Here is a 21,202-nt window from a genome sequence, read left to right as displayed (position 1 = left end):
AAAAAGGAATCTTTATTTATGTTTGTCCCACCTGTATGGATTTAGCAAAAGCTTCCAAAAACCCACACAGGTCCTCATCTCACTTTCTACTTTTCACAGCCCTTCATGAATTCACAGACAAGTATTTGAAATGCAGGTCACTCAAAAGAAACAGATGGTAGACTAGGGCTGGGTCTTGAGAGACTCCCATGATTCTTTGTTACAGTCATAACATACTTCAGTTCCTGTGTGAGCCCCTCTCACCTTCTACCGACTCCTTCTGTCAGTAGACAGAAGTGGGGGAAATATTAGAAGAGGACTCAATGGTTCAAATATAATATATAGAGAAATAGAAAATCACAAAGCTTTTGTTGCTCTACAATCTTAAGGGTTGTGGTGGGTGGGAGGACTGGAAAATCGCTCTACTTAAAGAACCAGCATTTACTGAGCTCATCTATGAATTTAAGAAATTATTTCTCTTTATCCTCAAAATTCCATTAAGAAGGTATCATCAGGAAAATGAGGCTCACTGAAATTATGTACTTTTTGCAAGGCTAGAGAGCTAATTGGTGGTAGAATTGAGGTCTAAACCCAAAGCTCAGGAGCTTTCCACTTTAAATTCAACAAGGAGTATGTCAGAGTCTTGGTCTAGAGATGATATGGTTTAATCAGTGCCATCACAGAGAACATCCATTTCAAGTAAATCTGAACTGGTTTTATGAAATGGCGAATGGCCAGAGAGCTGTGGGCTCATTTCTGTTCCTCCTGGGAAATACAAAATCCTCTCTTCATGTCCCATAGACACAAATCCCATTCTAGCAGTCACTGCATTCCATCCTGGAATTTGGAGAGCTATTTACTTCTATTTTGCAAGGGAAAAAGGAGGAATATTTTTATTTGAACTCTGAGCACAAAACATCAAGCTATGTCCTTGGATATAAGGTGTTTGTTTTCATTGCTGTTCAAACAGTTACAGCTTTGGCAAGGGATTCAAAACCCCTGTATTCCACTTCCAGCTTTGACCCTGCCTGAGGCCTTCAGCCATGATAACTTTAAAACCAGGGATAACAGTCTCAGAAAATATCTCTCTAATAGGGAGGTTAGGAGGATTGCTGGGATAATGTCTATAGAGTAGTCCAAGCACTCTGGAAACAGACACTATAAATACAGCACATTGCCCGGAACCATCTACCTTTTGTATATCCCTGACAAAGACCAGAGGCTCTTGACCATTCATACCTGTGATCCTTCTCTTCTGAAAAAAGATTCACATGCTGTTGACATGAGGACACAATGCAAAAACTCCTCACATCATGGTGGTGATAATGCAATCTTTAGTTGAGTCAAATAATCCCTCTTCTATGTCAATGCTATGGTCATCTGTGCATTTTTATAGTTTTGATCATGCAACTTGCATGATTTGTTTATAGTTGCTTTGCCCATTTGTGTGAGAGGTTCCCGGGAGATCTTCTGTTTAACTCAGCACACAGCAATCAATAAAACTGGCTATTTCAAGGACTATCCAAGTCTGCTCTGGAATTTCCTAAAAATCTGTGAGGTCAGATAATGCCCATTAAAAAAGGTAGCCTATTTTAAATAATTTTACTTTATGCAATGGGGTGAAAGCCGAGATACTCTAGTAAGTTTAATAAATTCATCAAGTACTCATTCATTCTATGCCAGGTGCTTGGAAGAGTTACTAAAATAGAGAACTGCAAGGGAAATAAAATTATTGTCATATATGCAATGAGTCAAAACTTAAAAAATAACACATATGCATACTTGCTCATAATGTAATATTGCCTAATACTAATGAGTGTCCTGTGGGCTAATTACTGCACTAAGTACTTCATAAATATAATTTCATTTAACACTTACAAATGAAGAAACCCAGGTTCGAACATGTTAAATGACCTATCATAGGTAACAGAGCTATTAAAAAGTGAAACCAGGATTCATACCCAAGTGTGTCCCACTCCAAAATCCAAAGTCTTTGTCACTATTCCCTCCTGCCGATTATTTGTAATAAAGCATGTACTAAGTACATATGTGTTTGTCTGTGTACATATGCATATGTATATGCACATATGTATTATTTATTTACAACTGAATAGATATCCTTTTGCCTGCCTGGTTGGGAAGGTACTCTATTCTAAGAGACAAGGTAAAATATAAAACATTAGGATTTAGGGCAGCTTTATACACAAAGGTCTACAATGTCCATGTTAGTCTGTAATAGTCAATATCATTATCATGTTTTTCATCATCATGATAAATGTTAATAGTTAACATTTACTGGATACTTAGCAAGTGACACTACTAAATGCTTTATGTGCGTACAGGTAAGGGAACTGAGGCTTAGGTGGATACAAATATGGACCTATTTTCACATATCTAGTAAGAACTGAAGCCAGGATTCAAATCCATTAACCTGCCTCAAGCACACTAATCTGCTGCTCTAAGCCTTCCTGGCCAACTGTATAAAAAGGAAGCAAAATTATGGATATTCCACCACACCTGACTGGGGCCCCTGAGCCATGTTCATCCTCTGTGCTGCACAGGTAGAGCTCGGCCGGTCTGGCATTATGTCCTAGCTGCCCTCAGTCAGCTGGCTCCATTTAGACAGAAGCTCTGATCAGGGACATGTGGGGAGATGTCACCCACGCTAGTTTCCAGCCTGGTCCATGAAAGCCTCCCACGAAGAACCTCTACCCTCTCTCAGGTCTGCCACCTAGATGAGGAAGCTGAGGCCCCAGAGAATGGAAGAGCCATAAAATGGCAGAGGCCCTATACAACCTCTCCTCAAATCAACTCTGGGAGGAAAGCATTCACCAACCAGGAATACTGACTGGTCTGGATGAGACGGAGAAGCAAACTCCTACTGGTCAGGCCACTAGCATTTACTTACTAAAACAACTAGCATTTATCCTAATGATATTAACTAGAGCCTCCAATGGATTTCCTATCTTTTTCTAAGCATTCAACATCTGCAGAGGAACAGGTTTGGCACCTAATATTTCCCTGTAGTAACTGGTCTGAGTTAGATTTATGCATAGATGTAAGTGAAAAATACCAACCTGAGTATGAGTTTACAACATGCTTTCATCTATATTACTTCATTCTTTGCCATTCAAAAGCAAGAGAGGTATAAGGGGCTATCTCAATTTTAAAGATGAAGAAACTATAGCTGAGAATGGCAAATTTTTCCATATTCACATATGTAATCTGACAGTACTGGGACTTTAGCCCAATTTTCTCATCAATATCTAGTTCTTCCTTTCCCATTAAACTTGATATCCTCTTATGGACCCAGAAAAGAGTTACTTCATCTCTGTTCCACCCCCTGCATATGATATAGCTGAAATCATATTAATTAGGTAAAAAAGTAAAAAAATTTAAAACCTTAGTGGGTTTTTTTTTACAATTACAAAAGGCATGGATACCTGGAAAGATAAGTCAAAGAGCATAATTCACAATGAAGCATTAATGATAAGTATCATATCTAGAGAAAAAGTTTCAGTCATGTAAATGAGATAGCAAAGGTAACCTGAAACAAGACAGGATATCAAGAAATAGCTGAGAAAAATAACATAAACGGAGAACCGGTTTCATCTTACGCTGCCTATGGTCAGGCGATTTGATCCACCAAAACCATACCACTTTCATGCTATAAGATTCTTGTTCTGGAAAGACAGCTTGGGAGTCTCAAAAACACGAAAAGAAAAAACATCCAAACACTGCCCATAGAGTCAGAGACCCAAGTTCAAATCAGATTTCAAAATTTCCTCCCTCAACATTCAGTAAGCCCTACTATGTTCCAGGCTGGGTGCTGAGTGGTAGGCTACAGAGATGAACAAGAGATATGTGGTTCTCATCCTCAGGAAGCCTACAGTACATCAGCTGTGCCAATTAACAGCTTCTGTGACCATAGGGAAGTCACTTAACCTCTTTGAGCTTAAACTACTCCAAATGTTAATTGACTGGAAATTCAAAAAGCTAACTAAAATGTGAACTTGTTCCACAAAGGGCTGTTTAAATACAAGTGTTTGCTTAATATTGATGTTTTTCTACCACATGGCTACCACAAAACACTTATTCTATACAGACCACTAGCAACGGGGTGTGGGAGCCTTGATTCTCTTCTTACTGCCCTCGCCAGCCCAGCTGCAGTCACAGAATTGAGTCCCCAGGAAGCCTGAAGAAAGACTAAGGGCCCTTGGACCAACGGGAGTTACTGAATATCCCATGAGTTCCATAGTGAAACATTAAGCTACATCAGGTTAAGCAAGTTTCTTTACCCATTCATTTAATAAATATTTATTGAGTACCTTGACTTTGCAGTGTTCCCTAGTGAGGAAGCCAGGGGAAAAAACAAACATTTTAACAGCTGATTTAATTGATTAATTTTAATTTGGATTAGAGCTTAAGGGAAACAGAGTCTTCAGAAAGAGCCACACTAGAAAATACCTGCATTGGTTAAGCTGGACAGAAAAGGTCTCTAAGGATAAGTGGGGCTTTGGCTGACACTTAAAAGACAAGAAATTGCCTATGCAGAGAGAGACGTAGGGGAGCCCAGGCAGAAGAAACTGTGCACACAAACACACCTAGTTGAAGAAGAGCTGAGCATGTTCGGGAATTGAGGACTTCTTAGGAGCTTGACAGAAAAAGGCTATTTATAAGTGGGAAAGGTTAGTGGACTCTACTTACCTAACTCACAAACCACCTTCTCCAGAGTGTCCCAGAGCCTTCATAACGCTAATGTTACCAAGAGGCTCTAACAGAAGGATCCAGGGTGTACTTCAGCCCTTCTAAAGTCAAATCTCTGGACGACCAATGTCCCCCAAATACTCCGGGACATGCTCTTCTAAAGTGCCTATTGTTCTATTAGTTCTGATTGTTTCAAGACACAGGTGATTTGAAATGTGCATCACTACTCATTCGCTCACAAGGCTGCTGATGCCTCAGCTAATTATTCAGTGTCTGATATGGTTCTCTGAATTCTGGCAGGATTCATTTGCAAAGGAGGAGATTTCCATGCATAGGCTAGTGTGTGAGCCCAGGAAAGTCAGTTACAAATTGAAACTGAACAGAGACTGTGAAAACTTGATTTTTAAATGATTAAACTCAACAATGATAATCGCCTATATTTTTATATCCTAGGTCAAAGATAAAGAAAATGAGAAAGAACAGGACACTGCTTTCATTCATCATCAATAAATGTACCATGAGATACAGACCTGAAATAAGAATTATTCCTTAGCAGGAGGAAAAAAACTTTTTCCTTTATATTTAGATTTTAGCATCTAATTGTATATTTCTTTTACTGCTACGCTGTGGAAAAATGCTTCAAACTTATCTCATTTTTCCTGTACTTTAATAACGAATACTTTAATTGGTACACAGGAGAATACTGGGCTGTCTACCTTTAAGATACTCCTGGGATCTTAAATCACTGTAGTCCAAGTTATACTATGCACTTTATACCCAGCCGGTTAGCAAATTAATTACAAAGATAATCATGTAAGTGAAAAGTAATTTTTATCAAAAGAATACAGGATTCTTGAAAGATATTGCCAGTCTTTTAAATGAATCTGTGGCATCACTATCATAACCCTTTTTCTTTAAATAACCATTTCATACATGCTTGCAAATGATGCCTGCGAATGGCCTGATCCTTTGTTTCCCCACATCCAAAACCAAAAATTCAAAATCAGATTAGACACATGCTATTCTTCCACATTCAAAACTATCTTTGAAACTAGGAGTAGCTGTGTATTCATAAGGGATGTAGGTCTGAGCCCAGAGAGAGTTAAATTAATACCCTGGCTTCACCAGTTCAACTCCCCGTACATCTTCATTTTCCTAGTAACACAATCTATAGCCAACTGCTAACCAAGTCAATATGTGGTAAGACTAACAGCCACCCTAACTTGACTTGATAATTATTCTCCTTTAACTGACATAATATTCAATATACTGTTGTTGAGAGCAATAATGCGAAAACTGATGCCTCGAGGGCTACAAGACAATTGAGTTTTAGCTAGATAAAATGACTTGTACACTGATAGTGCATTATAGGGTTCCACAACCTTTGGATGCACATTTTATAGTCTACGTGTACAAAAATGTTATATATAATTATATTCAAAGTCACTTGTGCATACTTTATTATTACTACATATAATTTTAAAAATATTGATCAATAATCAAATAACACTGTTTTAGAGGAAAAGGGTTTATTTCTATAGTCTAGCTCTTGTTTTGGGGGGATTTATTATTTTTTAAATGAGCATTTTCTCACTACACAAGTGATAACAGTTTTGTGTCCTTCGACTTCTTGCTTTTCTACTAAATCAAGAACTGTTTTCTCCAAGGAATAAGTAGGTAATAAATGCTGAATAACAAAAAGCATCATTTAAATAAAATCTATATTACATCAATTCTATCAATAAACAAGACAGAAACTAAACCTAGTGCTCCTCTAATGTAAAAATCATCTGTGATTTTCTCAAAATATCAATTCTAGACTGAATGGAGAAATAGATTATATTAAATTTGAGGCTTTGTAAAAAATGCATATTAAATTAATGAAAATTAATAACTTAAATGTAACAATAAATGACAGTGTTCTTTATATACACTATTTCACCCCAAAGTAAGAGACTTGGTAAATGGTTAGTTTGTGGTTTTGCTGAATTTCTTTGTCATGTTAATTTATCTTGGAATTTTATATCTTTAAAACCTGATCCATCATACAAAAAGAAATATCGAGAACATTTTCTATGCGTGCCTTAGAGCAATGTTGAAATTTGGGGGGGAGGAAGTAATTAACATCTACATAATGATTTCAAGTAAAACAAACAAACCAAAAAAACAGGCACTGGTCAAGACAGAACATTAGGACCACACCACAGAACATCCGGAAGGTTCTGTATTTACTGACAAAAAATGCTGCAGTAAACTGGGTTAAGATGGCAAAGAATCATAGTCATCCAAATACCTATTTGTTTGGACAGAAAGACACCATGAATATGCTCCACATATTTTAGGCAAACATATACCCATAGAACTGAACTATAGCACTGATGAAAAAAACAAAAAGCATCGAAGTGGAAGCAACAAAGACAATACTAGACTGGGGCAGAATACTTTAGGTTTCAAATAAAGGAAAAAGTGCTTAACCAAGCTAACAGTCCCATTCAAAAATCTGCAAGAGGTTTGTTCCTTCATGTACAATAAAATCCATCCAAAATGGACATTAATAATCATGTTGTGGAAATGTCTGCAGAAAGATGCCCGCATGCATCTTGAGGCCAGTATGATCAGGGCTTCCTCCATGCTTTAGTTTTCCTGGCCCTTTCCTCCTAGATCTTGTGCCCCCTCAGGTCCCCTGACCACCCCAGCCTTAACTTTCCACTCATCCCACTGAAATGTCCCCATCCTGAGGCAAATGAGCGAATGCCTGCGAAAGTCTTCTATAAACCAAAAATGTAATATATAATTATTCCTATTATCATCATCTTCAGAAGGTCAAATCTTCTGTGCCTTCCAAGTTGACATCTCACTAAACTAAACCATAGTTCTCTGCTAACTAAAGCAGTCATGGGAGCAAAAAGGTATTCCACCTCCCCTCTTTCTCTAAGTCCACTGTTCTCCCTCCCCTGCTCTCCTGCCCCCGCTAACACGTGGAGGTACCACACAGGAGAATGACAGGAATGTGTGTGTTTTCATGCCAGGTTAAAGCAAGGGGAGGCTTGAAGTCCCCCACTCGTCACATACCAAGCTGGGAGCCAAGACCCTGCACACAACACAAGGTAATTCGGGGAATAAACAGGCCGGCAGAGGCAAAATCAATTTTTTTTTGAAGGGGTCAATTCTCCTGGTATTATCCCCATAAGAAATTTCAAAAATCACTTCAGAGTCTACCTTTTCCAACTGTGCTCTCCTTTGGCAGGAGGGAGTAGTACTTCTTCATCATCCAGTGTAGTCTTTTTGGATCCTGGGGTCTCCCAACATGCTGTTTTCAACATTTACCCTTCAAGGGTCGTAGGAAGACAGATGGCCACAAAAACATTTCAGAGGCAAGGTACACAATGCAAAACCACTCATAACATACTGCAAAATATGACGAAAAGGGGCAGGGAGGTTGTGGGGGAGGGAGGTGGAGGATGCGGCCTCCTGGACAAGTTTTAAGACCCTTACCAGATCGGAAGTGCCACTGACACAAAGAAGGGGCTCAGACAGGAAGAACAGGTACTATGAAGGCCAAATCTATAACCATATCTGCATGTTTTGGAGTGTGAAGGTTGATTGGTTATAAAAGCAGGGAATTTACAGAGGTTTCAGTTCTTCCTTTGATTTGGATGAAGAAGCAATAATTAGTTAGGATGCACAGACAACCAATAAAACACCAAACCTACAAAACAAGTCCTACTAAACCCAGATGAAATGTAATCTCAGATTTCCACACATCCATCACCCACCCCAAGGAGTCCCCCTCAACCCCCCCAATTTAGTAGGGTTTCAAGCAAGACTTGCTGGAGAAGCCAGGACCCTCATGTTGCCGGGAGAGAGAGCTGGATTCAAAAAGATGCAAACAAAGCAGCACTAGGCAACAGGCCACTTTTTCCTTCCTAATATACACCACAGAAGCCTGCTGCTGGCCTGCTAGGACATCATCCTTCTTTCCAATTCCCCGGCAAGCCTGCTGAAAGGACCGTTTTAACCAGAAGAGGGTGTGCCTGCCTGGGATTGGGAGGGCCAGGAAGGAGACCAGGTTTGCTTGCCAAGGGCTCTCACCCAACCCCTCCTAGAGCTGGCCACAGACACCAGCTTCAGCGTCCTCCCCCTACCTGAAGGATGTACCCCCGAACGTAGTCCCGCAGCGTCCAGCCCAGGCCGTGCAGGATGTGTAGCACCTCCTCCTGCTTCAGGACACTGAAGAGCCGGTCCAGCAGGATCTTTAGCCGCACGGGCACCGCTTGTGTCCCATAGAGCATCAGGCTGCTGATGTCAAACACCACGTTGGACTGCACGATCTCCACTTGCGTGGGGTGGTACAGGTGCTGGGTGCTGAGCTTATCCAAGGCTGCGGTGGTCCCACCAAGGTTCCGGAGGTTGATGGGTACAAAGAGACAGAGAGAGAGGACAGAAACAGACAAAGCAGAAACAAGTTACTGGAATTTATCAGGGCTCCACTTCTAAGGATGCATGATAACCACAGTTGTTTAAGCAAGAGTTTGCAATGTAAATAGCTCTCTTCCCACCTCCTCCCTGTTTTGTTTATAAATTGCAGACTGCAGAGGAAAGCAAGCAAACACAAAACACATTCAACTTTCAGAAAGAGAGCCACTGAGGATGTTTCTCAATGACTGTGGCTGACTCTAAAAACCAGACTAATTAATTTGCTAATTGAACTGTGGTTCAACCCAAGTTATCATGGTGTCCTCCCACCCCCCACCAAAGAAAAAACAAACAATTCCCACCTCAAGCCTTTTAAAAATAAGATTCATCCCTTATGAAACCTGAATGTTTTAAAGAGGAAGAGAAGCATGTTCTTCAGACTACAGGGGTCTAAAAGGCCTAACTCAGAAGAAATAAGGAAAGCAGACATCTAAGTGGAGGGCTCTCAGGTTAAATCTGTGAAGGGAGATTATCCCGAGGCTTAATTCTCCCAATTTTACCTCTTGCTGTTCACCTGTTAGATTTAGTTTCATGTTCACTGGCATGTTCTATAGAAGTTATTCAGAAGAAACAAACAAAAAAGAAAACGAGAAATTCAAGCCATAATTTAGTCACCTTTTAAACAGCTCTGACCAGGGTTTAATGACAGATAAAAATGGGGAAAAAGTGACTAAAATCAACGTTTGAGGATTTCTGTGTATTTCAGTTGTGTTATCTCAGTACAGAAACTAAGAATGACCATTCTCAGAGTAAACACTTTTCATGAAACTAGTATTTCAACAATTAGGCCTTTTTCTCCTCAAATCTAAGAAATTATCTCTCTCGCCTTGATCTTAAAGCCAAGATAAGATCATACATTCTAGTCCCCACCCTTATCTGAGTTACTGGGAACCCTATTGCAGATAATGCAATTATATTTTCCCTCAGTTTCTCTAAAGTGAACAATTAAGATTAACATTGTCTCATGTACACGGCTCAAAGACATGCTGCAAAGATTAATGAATTCATCAATGAGAGAGGCTTTGAACTCCTTGAGAGAACACAAAAGCATTAGATCGACTCTAAGAATTATACACACATGACCTTCTAGGGATTAAAACAGATAAACACCTGAGCCTGAAAGATGGCCAGCTAATCTCATGAGTGAGGACAGTGGCTATCAGACAACAACATCCAGCCTCAAATCCTAACTATACCTGAGAGTACAGTACCCAACGTTTTTGCAAGTTCTAAACCCCTGCCTGGCCTTTCTCACCACTCTTCCTGCCACCTTAGCCCATCATGGTATGTACTGTACTGTACATGTGCACTCTAAGCAACTCTTATTTTAATATACCAGTATTTTTGCATATTAATGCAGGTATTTAAAAGTGCATGCACACACACAGTTTTCAGTTATTTCAAATGTATTTTTTCAGGGCTCCTCCTCCTCTCCCGTTTCCTCCTGACTTGTGGTCACTAGAGAGTTCATGTACTCTTGATAAATTGCTTTCTTACATCCATAGTGTAAAGGCCCTTATCATTTACCCGCCGGCTTCATTCAACACATTTACTCCCAGGAATACTTTGTCAAAGAGTTCGGGTTTTCTCATACTTCATTTCTTGCAGCCGATTTGTCTGATCTTTCCTATTCTAGTGGTTAAGTCAACTTTGAATAAATAGCCTTAAAAATTAATTTAACGTTTGAGAAAGATAAGGGATTCACAAGCCAAGGGACTGAAGTCTTCTCTCAGTCCACAGGGCATTTAGACTGCAAGAATGCAGGAAAGAAGTATTATTATCCCTGTTCTTCAAGTACAGCTTAACTACTCAGCCTGCTGATGAGTGGCTGCTGTGCTTACAGAATTCAGTGACCAGGTCAGGGAAAACCTGCTCTTCCTCCAGTTCTCTTCCACCAGCCTTCCTGGCCCAGATTAATTACTTCTTCACAAAATACGCTGCTAATACCACAACAAATATGAAACTGAGAGGGTTCAGTAGGGGGAACAAAATGACACCAAATCCTGATTTTTGTCCATGTGTTTGGACCTTGTACCCATGTACTAAGTATACGTAGGTGTGTGTACCAATGTGTTCAAGGGTTAGGTGGAAAGCTGACATATCAGCCCTCTCCCTCCCACTCCTTAAAAATGGCTGACAGTTTTTAGAAGATAAAAAAGACTAAACTGTTGAGGGTAGTGAAACAAAGAGAAATTGTTCAGAAAATTGAAAGAGAACAGATGGAATAGGTATGGCAAAAACATTTCCCTAGATATACTTCTGAGAACATCAGAGAGTGAGAGTATTATAAGGACATTACCTGATTCTTCTTCATAAGTATGACATATGTCAAGAAGTGGGATTTCTGTGATAAGCCACAGAAACAGAGCACAGGTCAATAACTTTTTCTGTAAAGGACCAGATAGTAAATATTTTTACTGCTTGTGGGCCATACATTCTTTTTCCCAACTAATCACCTCTGCTGTTATGAAAGCAGGTGAGACTGAAACTAATGGGCATGTCTGTGTTCCAATAAAACTTTATTTTCACAAACAGGCACCTGGCCACATTGAGCTCTGATATGCAAGGGTGGACCAGATGTTTTTTTAAAATTCAATAACAGATAAGGAAAAAGTCCTAAGAGTGTGATTTAAGCAGCAATTACCTAGGAGATAAGCCATTGAGGAAGGCTTGAAAAATATTACACTGCCCAGCTTGCAGATGTCAACTGTAAATTTCAGCATAAATGTATCATCCACCATTATGATCCATCAAATTTCCTGACTGTATCAAAATTTTCTGCTTTATAGTTGCCCGATCATACTGAGTCACCAAGTTGTCAACAACTTTTGGGGATGTCTCCTTTGTGAACACAGATTAAGTGATGATTTTTTGATTGTCATTAATATTGAGAACTGGACTTCTACCTAATGTCATGATCTTCCTACATCTGAATGTGGAGGATTCAAGTCTAGATCTTAGTAGGGTTAGGAATATGAGTTGGGCCAATGGGATAAAGGAAAATTAGGGCAAGAATTTTTTTCAATGGCATGAAGTGGGAAAAGATAGTCACCTGCTTTATACTCTATGGGCCTAACCACCTGCTAAATTGTCCTACCACCTGCTAAATTGTCCTATACCACTGGTATTGCCAAAATTTCATTTTCAAATAAAATCTTAACTGGAAATGGGTATAAAGACATAAAAAAGTGAAGCTACTCTTGGTGAAACTAGAGTGAGCATGGATTAGAGAACCTGCAATCATCTGTTATTCTCCTCTTCCCTTCAACTTGTTTAAGCATCTCAACTGGAACCCTAGAGTTCCCAGAAGCACAGTTTGAAAACACATTTTCTACACGATAAGATGGAATGAATTGTTTTACCTGTTTTGCATCTACTCCACTCCATTCTAGTAACAGAAACTGAATTTCTCTTTGGGGAACCACTTTTCCCCTATTTTATAAAACAGGATATTCCTTAAGCCAGGCCTGGAAAACCAGTACATCCCAGTCCCTGAGCCACAGCAACTCATTCAAGAATGGGCAAGTGATCTAATCAGAACAGTGGGATTGGGCAAGTGACCTAATCAGAACAGTGGGATTGAATCCAGAACTTCAGTTAGAAATAGTGGGACATTTTTCTCTTTCCTCAAAATTTGAAGCTGGTAAATATGCTCGAGAACAAAAGTCACATGGAAGACAGCTGGGATGCAAGGTGGTCTGAGAAAGGCCAGGTACTGCCAACGTTGTTTGATCCAGAAGATACGGACATGGTCGTTTTTGAGGCTGGTACTTTACCTGGAATTTTCAAGTACGAAAGCCAACAAACTATCTCTCTTTTCATGTCTCTTTGAAGTAGGATTCTGTAACTTGTGTCTAAAAGAGCCTTGACTAAGACAACTACCTTTGGGGTACTTTTCCAGCTTGATACCATGTAATTTCAAAGCAGTTGCTAGTGGTTCAATAAAAGGTATGTTAGTTCCAGGCCAAAAGCAATTTCTCCAATGACTTAAAAATTTCATATCTTACACAAATTTATAAAGAGTGATGAATGCCATCAACATTAATAAAGAAAAATAATTGCAGGGGAGTAAAGGAAATAACCCTTTACGTACTAACTAAAAATCAGGCATCTTCCTAAGGTGTTACAATGATCTCATTTTATCCTTTTAAAAAATTAAAAACACACATTATGACTATTATTGCCTATTCGGAGAGCAAAGGCTCAACCAGGTTAAGTAACTAGTCTATGGCCACTTAGTTATTTCTCCCAAGAAGATTCTCTTTCTACCACATGCTCAGATAAACAGTCAATAAGAAACTCTGGGAACTTGAAAATCTTCATCATGTTAGAAGTCCCTAACTCCCAGCAATCTGGGCTTCTTGCCCATCACTCTGCTGAAGCAAGCATTTCAAAGGTCACCAACACCTGCCTTACTATGAAATCCAATAGCTTTTCTCCTTCATTATTTTCCATGATCTCTCCATAGCAGCTGACCTTATTGATCACCCCTCCTCCTAAATGCTCTTCTCCTTCACTCATGCATACATTCATTTATTCACCAGCACTTAACTTATCACAGAGGTAGGTGTCGCATGCAGATGCAAAAGTAATTTATGTTGTGGCCTCCACCTTCAAAGGTAGACAGATGCAAGCAATATAAGTGCTATAAAAAAGATTTGATAAAGTAGTGTAGGACACAGAAGAGAAGTTAATTCAGCTGGGAAGGCATTGTCTTGTACAATAATTAGGAACTCACAAATGACATAGGAGGGGAGCTAAGGTAAGATGGAACTAAGGTAAGGTTCTTAAACATGTGCACCAGAATCAGCTGAAGAACTTGTTAAAACACGGGTTGCTGGGCCACCCCCACCCCCCACTTCCTAGAGTTTCTGATTCATTGGTCTGGGGTGGGGAACAAGGATATGCATTTCTAACAAATCTCCAAAGGATGCTGATGCTGCTTGGCCAGGAGCAGCAATTTAAGAGCCAATGAACTAATGGCATGTGTGCAAGAGAACTGATATCCAAAGAATGTGTAACTCTTGAGCCAAAATAGTTAGCGATAAGTATAAAAAGTCAGATGAGCCAACTGTAAGGAACCTTCATTCTGAAGGCTAAAACCTATAGAAAGCTTACAAGTTTACTACTTAATAGGATAGAGAAAACATTAAACATTTTATAAGATGAAAGTGAGTTATAATTTTAGATGTAAAACTCTGACAAGTGTCCCAAAGTTTAATTAAAGCAATGGTTGTCAGCTTTGGGGGTATGGCACATGTTCAGTGGTGACAGCCACTGACTATGGTGCTGAATAAACCTCAGCCACAGAGCTACAACCCCCTAAAGAAGAGACGAGAGGGAGATGGTCATACTTAGGTTGAAAAATCGCCACAGGTGATTCTGACAGAAGCCATACACATGCCACACTGAAAATGTCAGAGAAAGAGTTGGGGCAGGGATGGATAGGAGTCATATGAACAGAATAGAAAATTTTTGCAATACTCCACTGGGGGAAGCCTTAATTCACTGGACTTCAAACTATTATATGCCTAAACCTGTGATATGTGAAGGCCTTCCAAAAAGCATGGAGACATAGGGACTCAATTTCTAGATCCTGCAACCTATATTTACCCTTTTCCTAAAATTTATCCACTTGGGAACAGGCCTGCATACCCATGCACATTATCCATTCCTATTTCTCCTCTGAAAATAGTACTCTGCCTTCTTTATGAAATAAAGGTAGAGTCTGACTTGACTTACAGGATACACTCACTGGCCCAGGGTGTAAAACTCTCCTGGGTGTCAATATAATTGATGATTTTAATTGCTGCATGAAAGCTTCCTTTAATGATTAGTAAAAGTACCAAGAACTTGCAAAAGGGCCCTTTTTCCTTGACTATACATGGACGATTAAAGAGCACAGAGGACCTAACACTTGGGTCTGTGTTGGAAGATTCAGAATTCAAATGAAATGGAAAATGGGACAATGAAAATGCACTCACCTGGTGCATTCCTGTCTATTTTAACACTGTCTATTTAATATTCTTTAATAAATATCCTGTGAGAGCAAAACAAAAATCTTCAAAACTGAAAATGGCTCCCCTTTACCCCAGTCCCACATACTCTAAGGTAGGCCATGCTTTTCAATTCCTCATAACACTCATCCCTATGGGGTGCCATCACCTGGGAAGAAAAGCCCCTGAGGGCATGTAAGTGATGCCTGTTCTCAAATTCAGTTGGAATATTTTCCTGCACGTAAAAAATTTATAAGATACCAAATAGAACCTGTGGATAGAAATTTTGTATGATTTCTTGCAGAAAGTGTATTTATCATTTGATAAGTTACAACCCATTTAATCAAACAACATCAAAATATTTTAGTCATAATTAATCATCATTTTCAGCTTATGAAATTGCCCACATCCGATTAATAAACCTAAAATTAAAATAAATTATGATCTGAATACCAAAGCACTTAATTTTTAGCAAAATATAACTTCTTTCATGAAATACATTTTAAAAATTTGACCATAAGATCTAGCAAAATTAATAAATGTTTTTATATATGACCCTTATCTAATTTGTTCCTAAAGTATCAACAACAGATTGTGATAGAAAAATGGAACATTATCAAAGTAATACTGTGACTTCTAACATATTCCTCATTTCATTAAAACCTATGTACGTTATATATTATAGTACATCGTCACTAACTAATGAGAAATAACATTTCTATTGTAAAGCAAATAGATTAATATTATTAGCTCCACCTTTTATCCTGGACTGTTTTAGTAATCTATGAAACACAGTCCACAATTTACTGATGCTGTTATCATTTTTCTCAAAATGTATGTTAATATTTATTTGAATTGAAATGTGAGTTTAATTTTTTCCAATTAAAATTAAGTCAGATTTGGTAATTTGATCTGACCATAAGCACTAGTGGAAATTTTCATCAATTAAGATAGTTAAGTCCACAGTAATAATGAAAAGAATAATAGCCTGACTCAGCAGCTGAGCATTGACCTAGGATCCAGAAGATCGTGGTTCAATTCCCGGTCAGGGTACATGCTCGGGTTTCGGGCTCCATCCCCAGTCGGGAGCATGCAGGAGGCAGCCAATCAATGACGCGCTCTCTCATCACTGATGTTTCAACTCTCTCTCTCCCTCTCCCTTCCTCTCTCTGAAATCAATAAAGATATATTTAAAATAAAAAATGACCTCAAGCAGTAATTTAAAGTTCCCAATGTTTAAAAAGTGCTTGCTGTCCCACAGACTAAGGACAGTTTCTACAGACAGACTCCAAGGGTTGTTCAAATCCCAGCTCTGCCACCTACTTGTTGTATGACCTTGGTGAGTTACTTAGCACATGAAAATGTTAGGATGGCTCATTTTTAAAAATCATTTGGCAGGCAAGCCAATAGCTGGAAGACTCCTACCTTAATTTCAAGGAGAAAGGAAAGGAGAATGCAGAATCAAGACCAAGCTAAGAAGTACAGGAGAAAAGTAGATGCTTGGAGCGAAGGTGGGGCAGGGTTATAGGATAAGTTTGGGGGACTGAAGGGGAAAACAACTAAGATGCAGGGGAAACATCAGGATTCCAGAGGAGCTGCCTGGCTGGATAATCTGCCTCTAGGAATCCAACTACTGTACTTTGCAGGTAGTCCCTAACCTATACATTGAGTTCTACCCATGCTCCATGCCCTGAACTCCAAGCATGTTCTTGACCCCAATTGCTGTGAAAGGCAGGACCCAAAGAAACTAGGCCAAAATGCTTGAAACCATGCCCCCCTTTGGGGGGAGGGTGTGTGGTTCTAATTGGATATGTCATATGTACTCACTAAAAGAAAATGTTGTAAATTTAAGAAAAAGGAAAAAAGAAAGATAATCATCTATAATCCCACCACCCAAACACGACTATTGTCCACATGTTGATGTCCTCGCATCTACTTTGTTCAATCCATAATTTTATATAATTGAGGTCACATTATGAATACAAATTTCTATCTTGTTGGTGTTGTCATTCTCACTGAACATACAGTAAGAACATTCAAAATTATCTCGGACTACTTAGTACCCATAAATTTTTACACTGAAGTTTCCTCTGGATCAATCCCTCGTTTCTGGCCTAACTTCTATCACTTTATACGGGTTTTTAGACTCTCATAACTTCATTACTGCAAGTGACTCTTGGCTGGCCTAATATAACCCTCAAGCCAGTCTTCTCAAAATACTGCTCAGAATGTCTCGCCTCTGCTCTAGGATTTCCAATGGTGCTGCCTCCCTGCCCCCAATAACAATACACAAAATCCTTAACTGGGTCAGAAGACCTTGGACAGATCGACTCACTTTCCATCCTAATAACTCTGACATAAGCCTTCTGTTCCAACCAAAATGAACTACCCACTGCCATTCAAACATTCCTAGCACTTTATTATTTGGTCTCTGAATGAATATTTCTAGGCCCTATACTAAGTTTTGGAGATTTAGTGAAGAACAAAACAGATATGATTCAGGCCCTCTGGAAGTGAACAGACTAATGAGGCTTTTTAAAAATATACATTAGCCTGGCCAGGAGTGGCTCAGCGGTTGACCACTGACCTGGGATCCAGGAGATCAGGGTTTGATTCCCAGTCAGGGCGCATGCCTAGGTTGCAGGCTAGCTGATCAAAATCATCATCATCTATCTCTCTCTCTCCCTCTCCTTTCCTCTCTCTGAAATCAATAAAGATATATTAAAAATAAATAAATAAATATAAATAAATATAAATATACATTAACACAGAGAATTACAAACTAGGTATGTGACATGAGAACATAATTTAAATGGGGTGGGCGTGGGGTGTTCCAGGCAAAGTCAGTTCTGCTAGAACATGAACAGGGAGAGATGAAGCTGGAGAGACAGGCAGGGTTTCATCTTGCTGAACTACATTTATCAGGTTTTTAAAATTTTCAATGCTGTTCCTCAAGTGTCTTTCCTATTCCTTATTTACCTTTTTGACTACCCTTTTTTTTTTTTAGCTTCTATTCAAATTCTGTTTTGTTTTTCCATGAAGGCTGAACAGGTCCCCTCATCTAAGAGCAAACTGTCTCTACAATCATGGCACTTATGTGTGCCAACCACATGCTGCCCATTTACTGGGTCACTTAAGTGCCTATTTACTAACAAGAGCTTGATGTTAAACAGCAACCCTATCTGAAACATAATTACTCAAGGTGTTTAGCCCTCACAGTGTTGAATGAATGAACACAGTGAAGTGTACAAAGAATAGGAAAAGGCCATTAAGTATTTGCACTGAAGAGTTAAATGTATGATTCCACTATCCCAACAAATTCTTATTTTCACCCATGTCCCTTTCTCAACCCTCTCAAAGCTTTGTGCTTTGTGCTCCTCCAGAAAACAGTGGGGGTAGGTAATTAAGGCAGTTTAGGGAGTGAGTTGGGGTTGCTAGCCAGGCAGGAATTCTGTCCAAACTTTGCATAATTTATTCCCTTTCCTGCCACTTCAAGCATTTTTTGGAGGCATCCAATGGATTTCTAGGTAAAAACAGTATGAACTCTAGTATTGTTAAAGGAAATAAGCTTAATATCATGGTGCATAAAATAGATCATAATATACAGGCATTATGAAAATCATAGTACAGATCACTAGATTTATGATAAATGTACTAGATTTATGGTCTCTCACAGTCATAGAAAAAGGTACAGCATAGACTTCGGAAAGTGGTCAGAGAACAGTGACACAATAAGACTGTTAAGAGTAGATTCTATAAAGGAAAGATTGTTTTTCTTTTGTAAAATGCCTGGAGAAATAAAAAGCAAACCCTCTTTAGTAAGCAGAATTTTATGGGGGGTGGGGAGGGTTTAACTGCACAATATGGGTACTAGTTAGAAAAAGAAAAGAAAAAATCATACAATAAGAGTTTCTCAAACTGTGAATTAGGTTACTGAAGTAACATAATTTACCTGGATTTCTTTAAAATGCCAGAAACAGAAGCTTAAACTGGTAATTTTCTGGCTATAAAACAAAGGAGAAATTGAAGCCTGGATATAATTTCAATAAACACTTTGATAGGATCTATAGTTTTTCAAAGGAAAGTAGTGGCTAAGCCACAAGACTAAAAAATGACACGTAAGTCTGGATGAAGAAAACTCATTTCTGTCAAGAATAGAATCACCGTAAGAACAACAGCTGGGATTTTTGTGGTTCATTAATGTAAGTGTGTAAGGTAAATCTAAAATAATTACAAAATGTAATGCAAAATGTGTAATAAATGTAAAGTAGTATATAAGTTTAAGTGTATTGCTAACTTAAAGAACAAAGTAATGTCCTTTATAAAATTCAGTTTTCAAGTGTATAAAATTATGCTGGGGGGGGGTGAGGGGTAGTCATAAAAGAACTTGCATCTGTCAAGTGAAATGTGAATAACAATTTTTTTATTTCAATTTTTAATAACAGGAATTACTCCCCAAGCCTTCAAATAAATTAAAATAAATGTAAACCTGTAATTCTACAGACTTCACTTCCAATATTTTCTGTGAAGGTCACAGAAATAAGAACATATTCAGATACTTTTTTTTCTTAATGTAGGAGTATAAAAGTGCTTTTCACTGATCCTAGAAAATTGGCTCTCAGTGATAGTTTATAGTTCTTAGTTTTCCACAACTTTTTTTTAAAAAACATAACTTTCTTTAAAAGCCAAATTCAAGTGACTTAGGTGGTTTTCACAGGAACATGCTCGAACATTTCAGGCCCTGATGTCCAGTGGACTCCACCTAATAGCTGTTCGGGCATGGTAACATGAAGTGTAGACCCATTCAATAAAATAAGAAGTGAGGGAAGTGGGGTGATTTTTTTGAAGCCACCTACTTTACAGAGTAAAACAATTAAAAATTTGTATGAAATGGTCTAAAAGGAAACCTTTTATTTCACTAATTCCCAATTCTGCCCTGGATATTTTAAAAATTTTAAACACTAATTTGAAGTAATTTTACAAGTTGAAAAAAAGTTAAAGCTGCCTTATTCTTTTATTTTGGGAGAAAGCCTAGTGTGCCTTAAATTGCATGGCTAATTGTTTGGAGAACTCCCTGTCTCTTGCCTCAACTCCCCTTAGGATTCCAAGTTTATAACAGCATCAAGTGGTCAGCTTTTAGGAGCTCTGGGACCCAGAATACTATTTTAATTTCCAATCGATTAATATTTAACATGTGTTTTTAACGGATTGTTTTAGGAATTCTTTCCACGATTACTTTAGGAGTTCAAAAATGAAGCTATTAGTGACAGAATTTTATTAGAGGAATTTCTGGGGTAAGATTTTAAAGTTTTGATTACTTATAAACAGATTATTGTTCTCTTTCCTCCTTCAAATACCCAGGCCATAACCTCTGAATTTATGAGGATAGGTGGCTCTTCATTCTTGCTAATATGACCAATAATTTCCAATTATATAACACTTTATAATATGCACACTCTACCCAATATAATGATATGTCATTTCAATGTAGCTAGCCCATGAACTTGTACAGGTTTAATGGGATTTCACGTATTTAGAATTTCATCATAAAGGGGCCCTTTGGAATCATTATAACATCAATCCTTTCCCATTATAAGACTCAGCTCTCTTACTAGGCAAGAGCCTCAGGGCGTAAGGCAAAGGCTTAACTTACTCGCAGACTGTAAGCCAGATCCTAATAAAAGCCATAGCATTTGGGGAGAACATTAGTAAATGGCAATGATGACATAGTAAAAACTTTTTAGTGAATCAGGGGATTGATCACAAAGGCGGACAATGATTGTTATTAAGAGAAAAATTTCTTATGATTTGAAGTAATATTTAGATCTGCACATTTTATTACCTACTTTTGGGGGAAAGAACTATGTAATTGGAAGCAAATTAAGTACAAAATAACTCATGTTCCATTTAAGTCACAACTTTCTAACTGTAACTGTCAAGGTTGAATTAATTAGGATATTTAATACTAAGGAGAGAGAAGGCTTGCTTCTAGAATTCTTTAAAAAAAAAGAAGAAGAAAAAGAATGACATGCAGCTGAAAGAGT

The 21,202-nt window shown here is 38.5% G+C and overlaps 1 protein-coding gene across 8 annotated transcripts in view; it reads right to left on the bottom strand.

Moving 5' to 3' along the window:
* BNC2 (basonuclin zinc finger protein 2) overlaps window positions 1–21,202 on the bottom strand; it is a 276,637-nt gene that overhangs the window by 108,379 nt on the left and 147,056 nt on the right. For all 8 annotated transcript variants that reach the window (XM_087822645.1, XM_087822649.1, XM_087822647.1 and 5 more), the window contains one exon: window positions 8,832–9,067. In XM_087822645.1, coding sequence (XP_087678771.1) covers window positions 8,832–9,067 — 236 coding nt within the window. The remainder of the gene's footprint in view (window positions 1–8,831; window positions 9,068–21,202) is intronic.

Source organism: Miniopterus natalensis, chromosome 12 (genome assembly GCF_054644295.1).
Source record: "Miniopterus natalensis isolate mMinNat1 chromosome 12, mMinNat1.hap1, whole genome shotgun sequence".
Classification (NCBI taxonomy): Eukaryota; Metazoa; Chordata; class Mammalia; order Chiroptera; family Miniopteridae; genus Miniopterus; species Miniopterus natalensis.
This window is presented reverse-complemented; position numbering and strand designations above follow the sequence as displayed.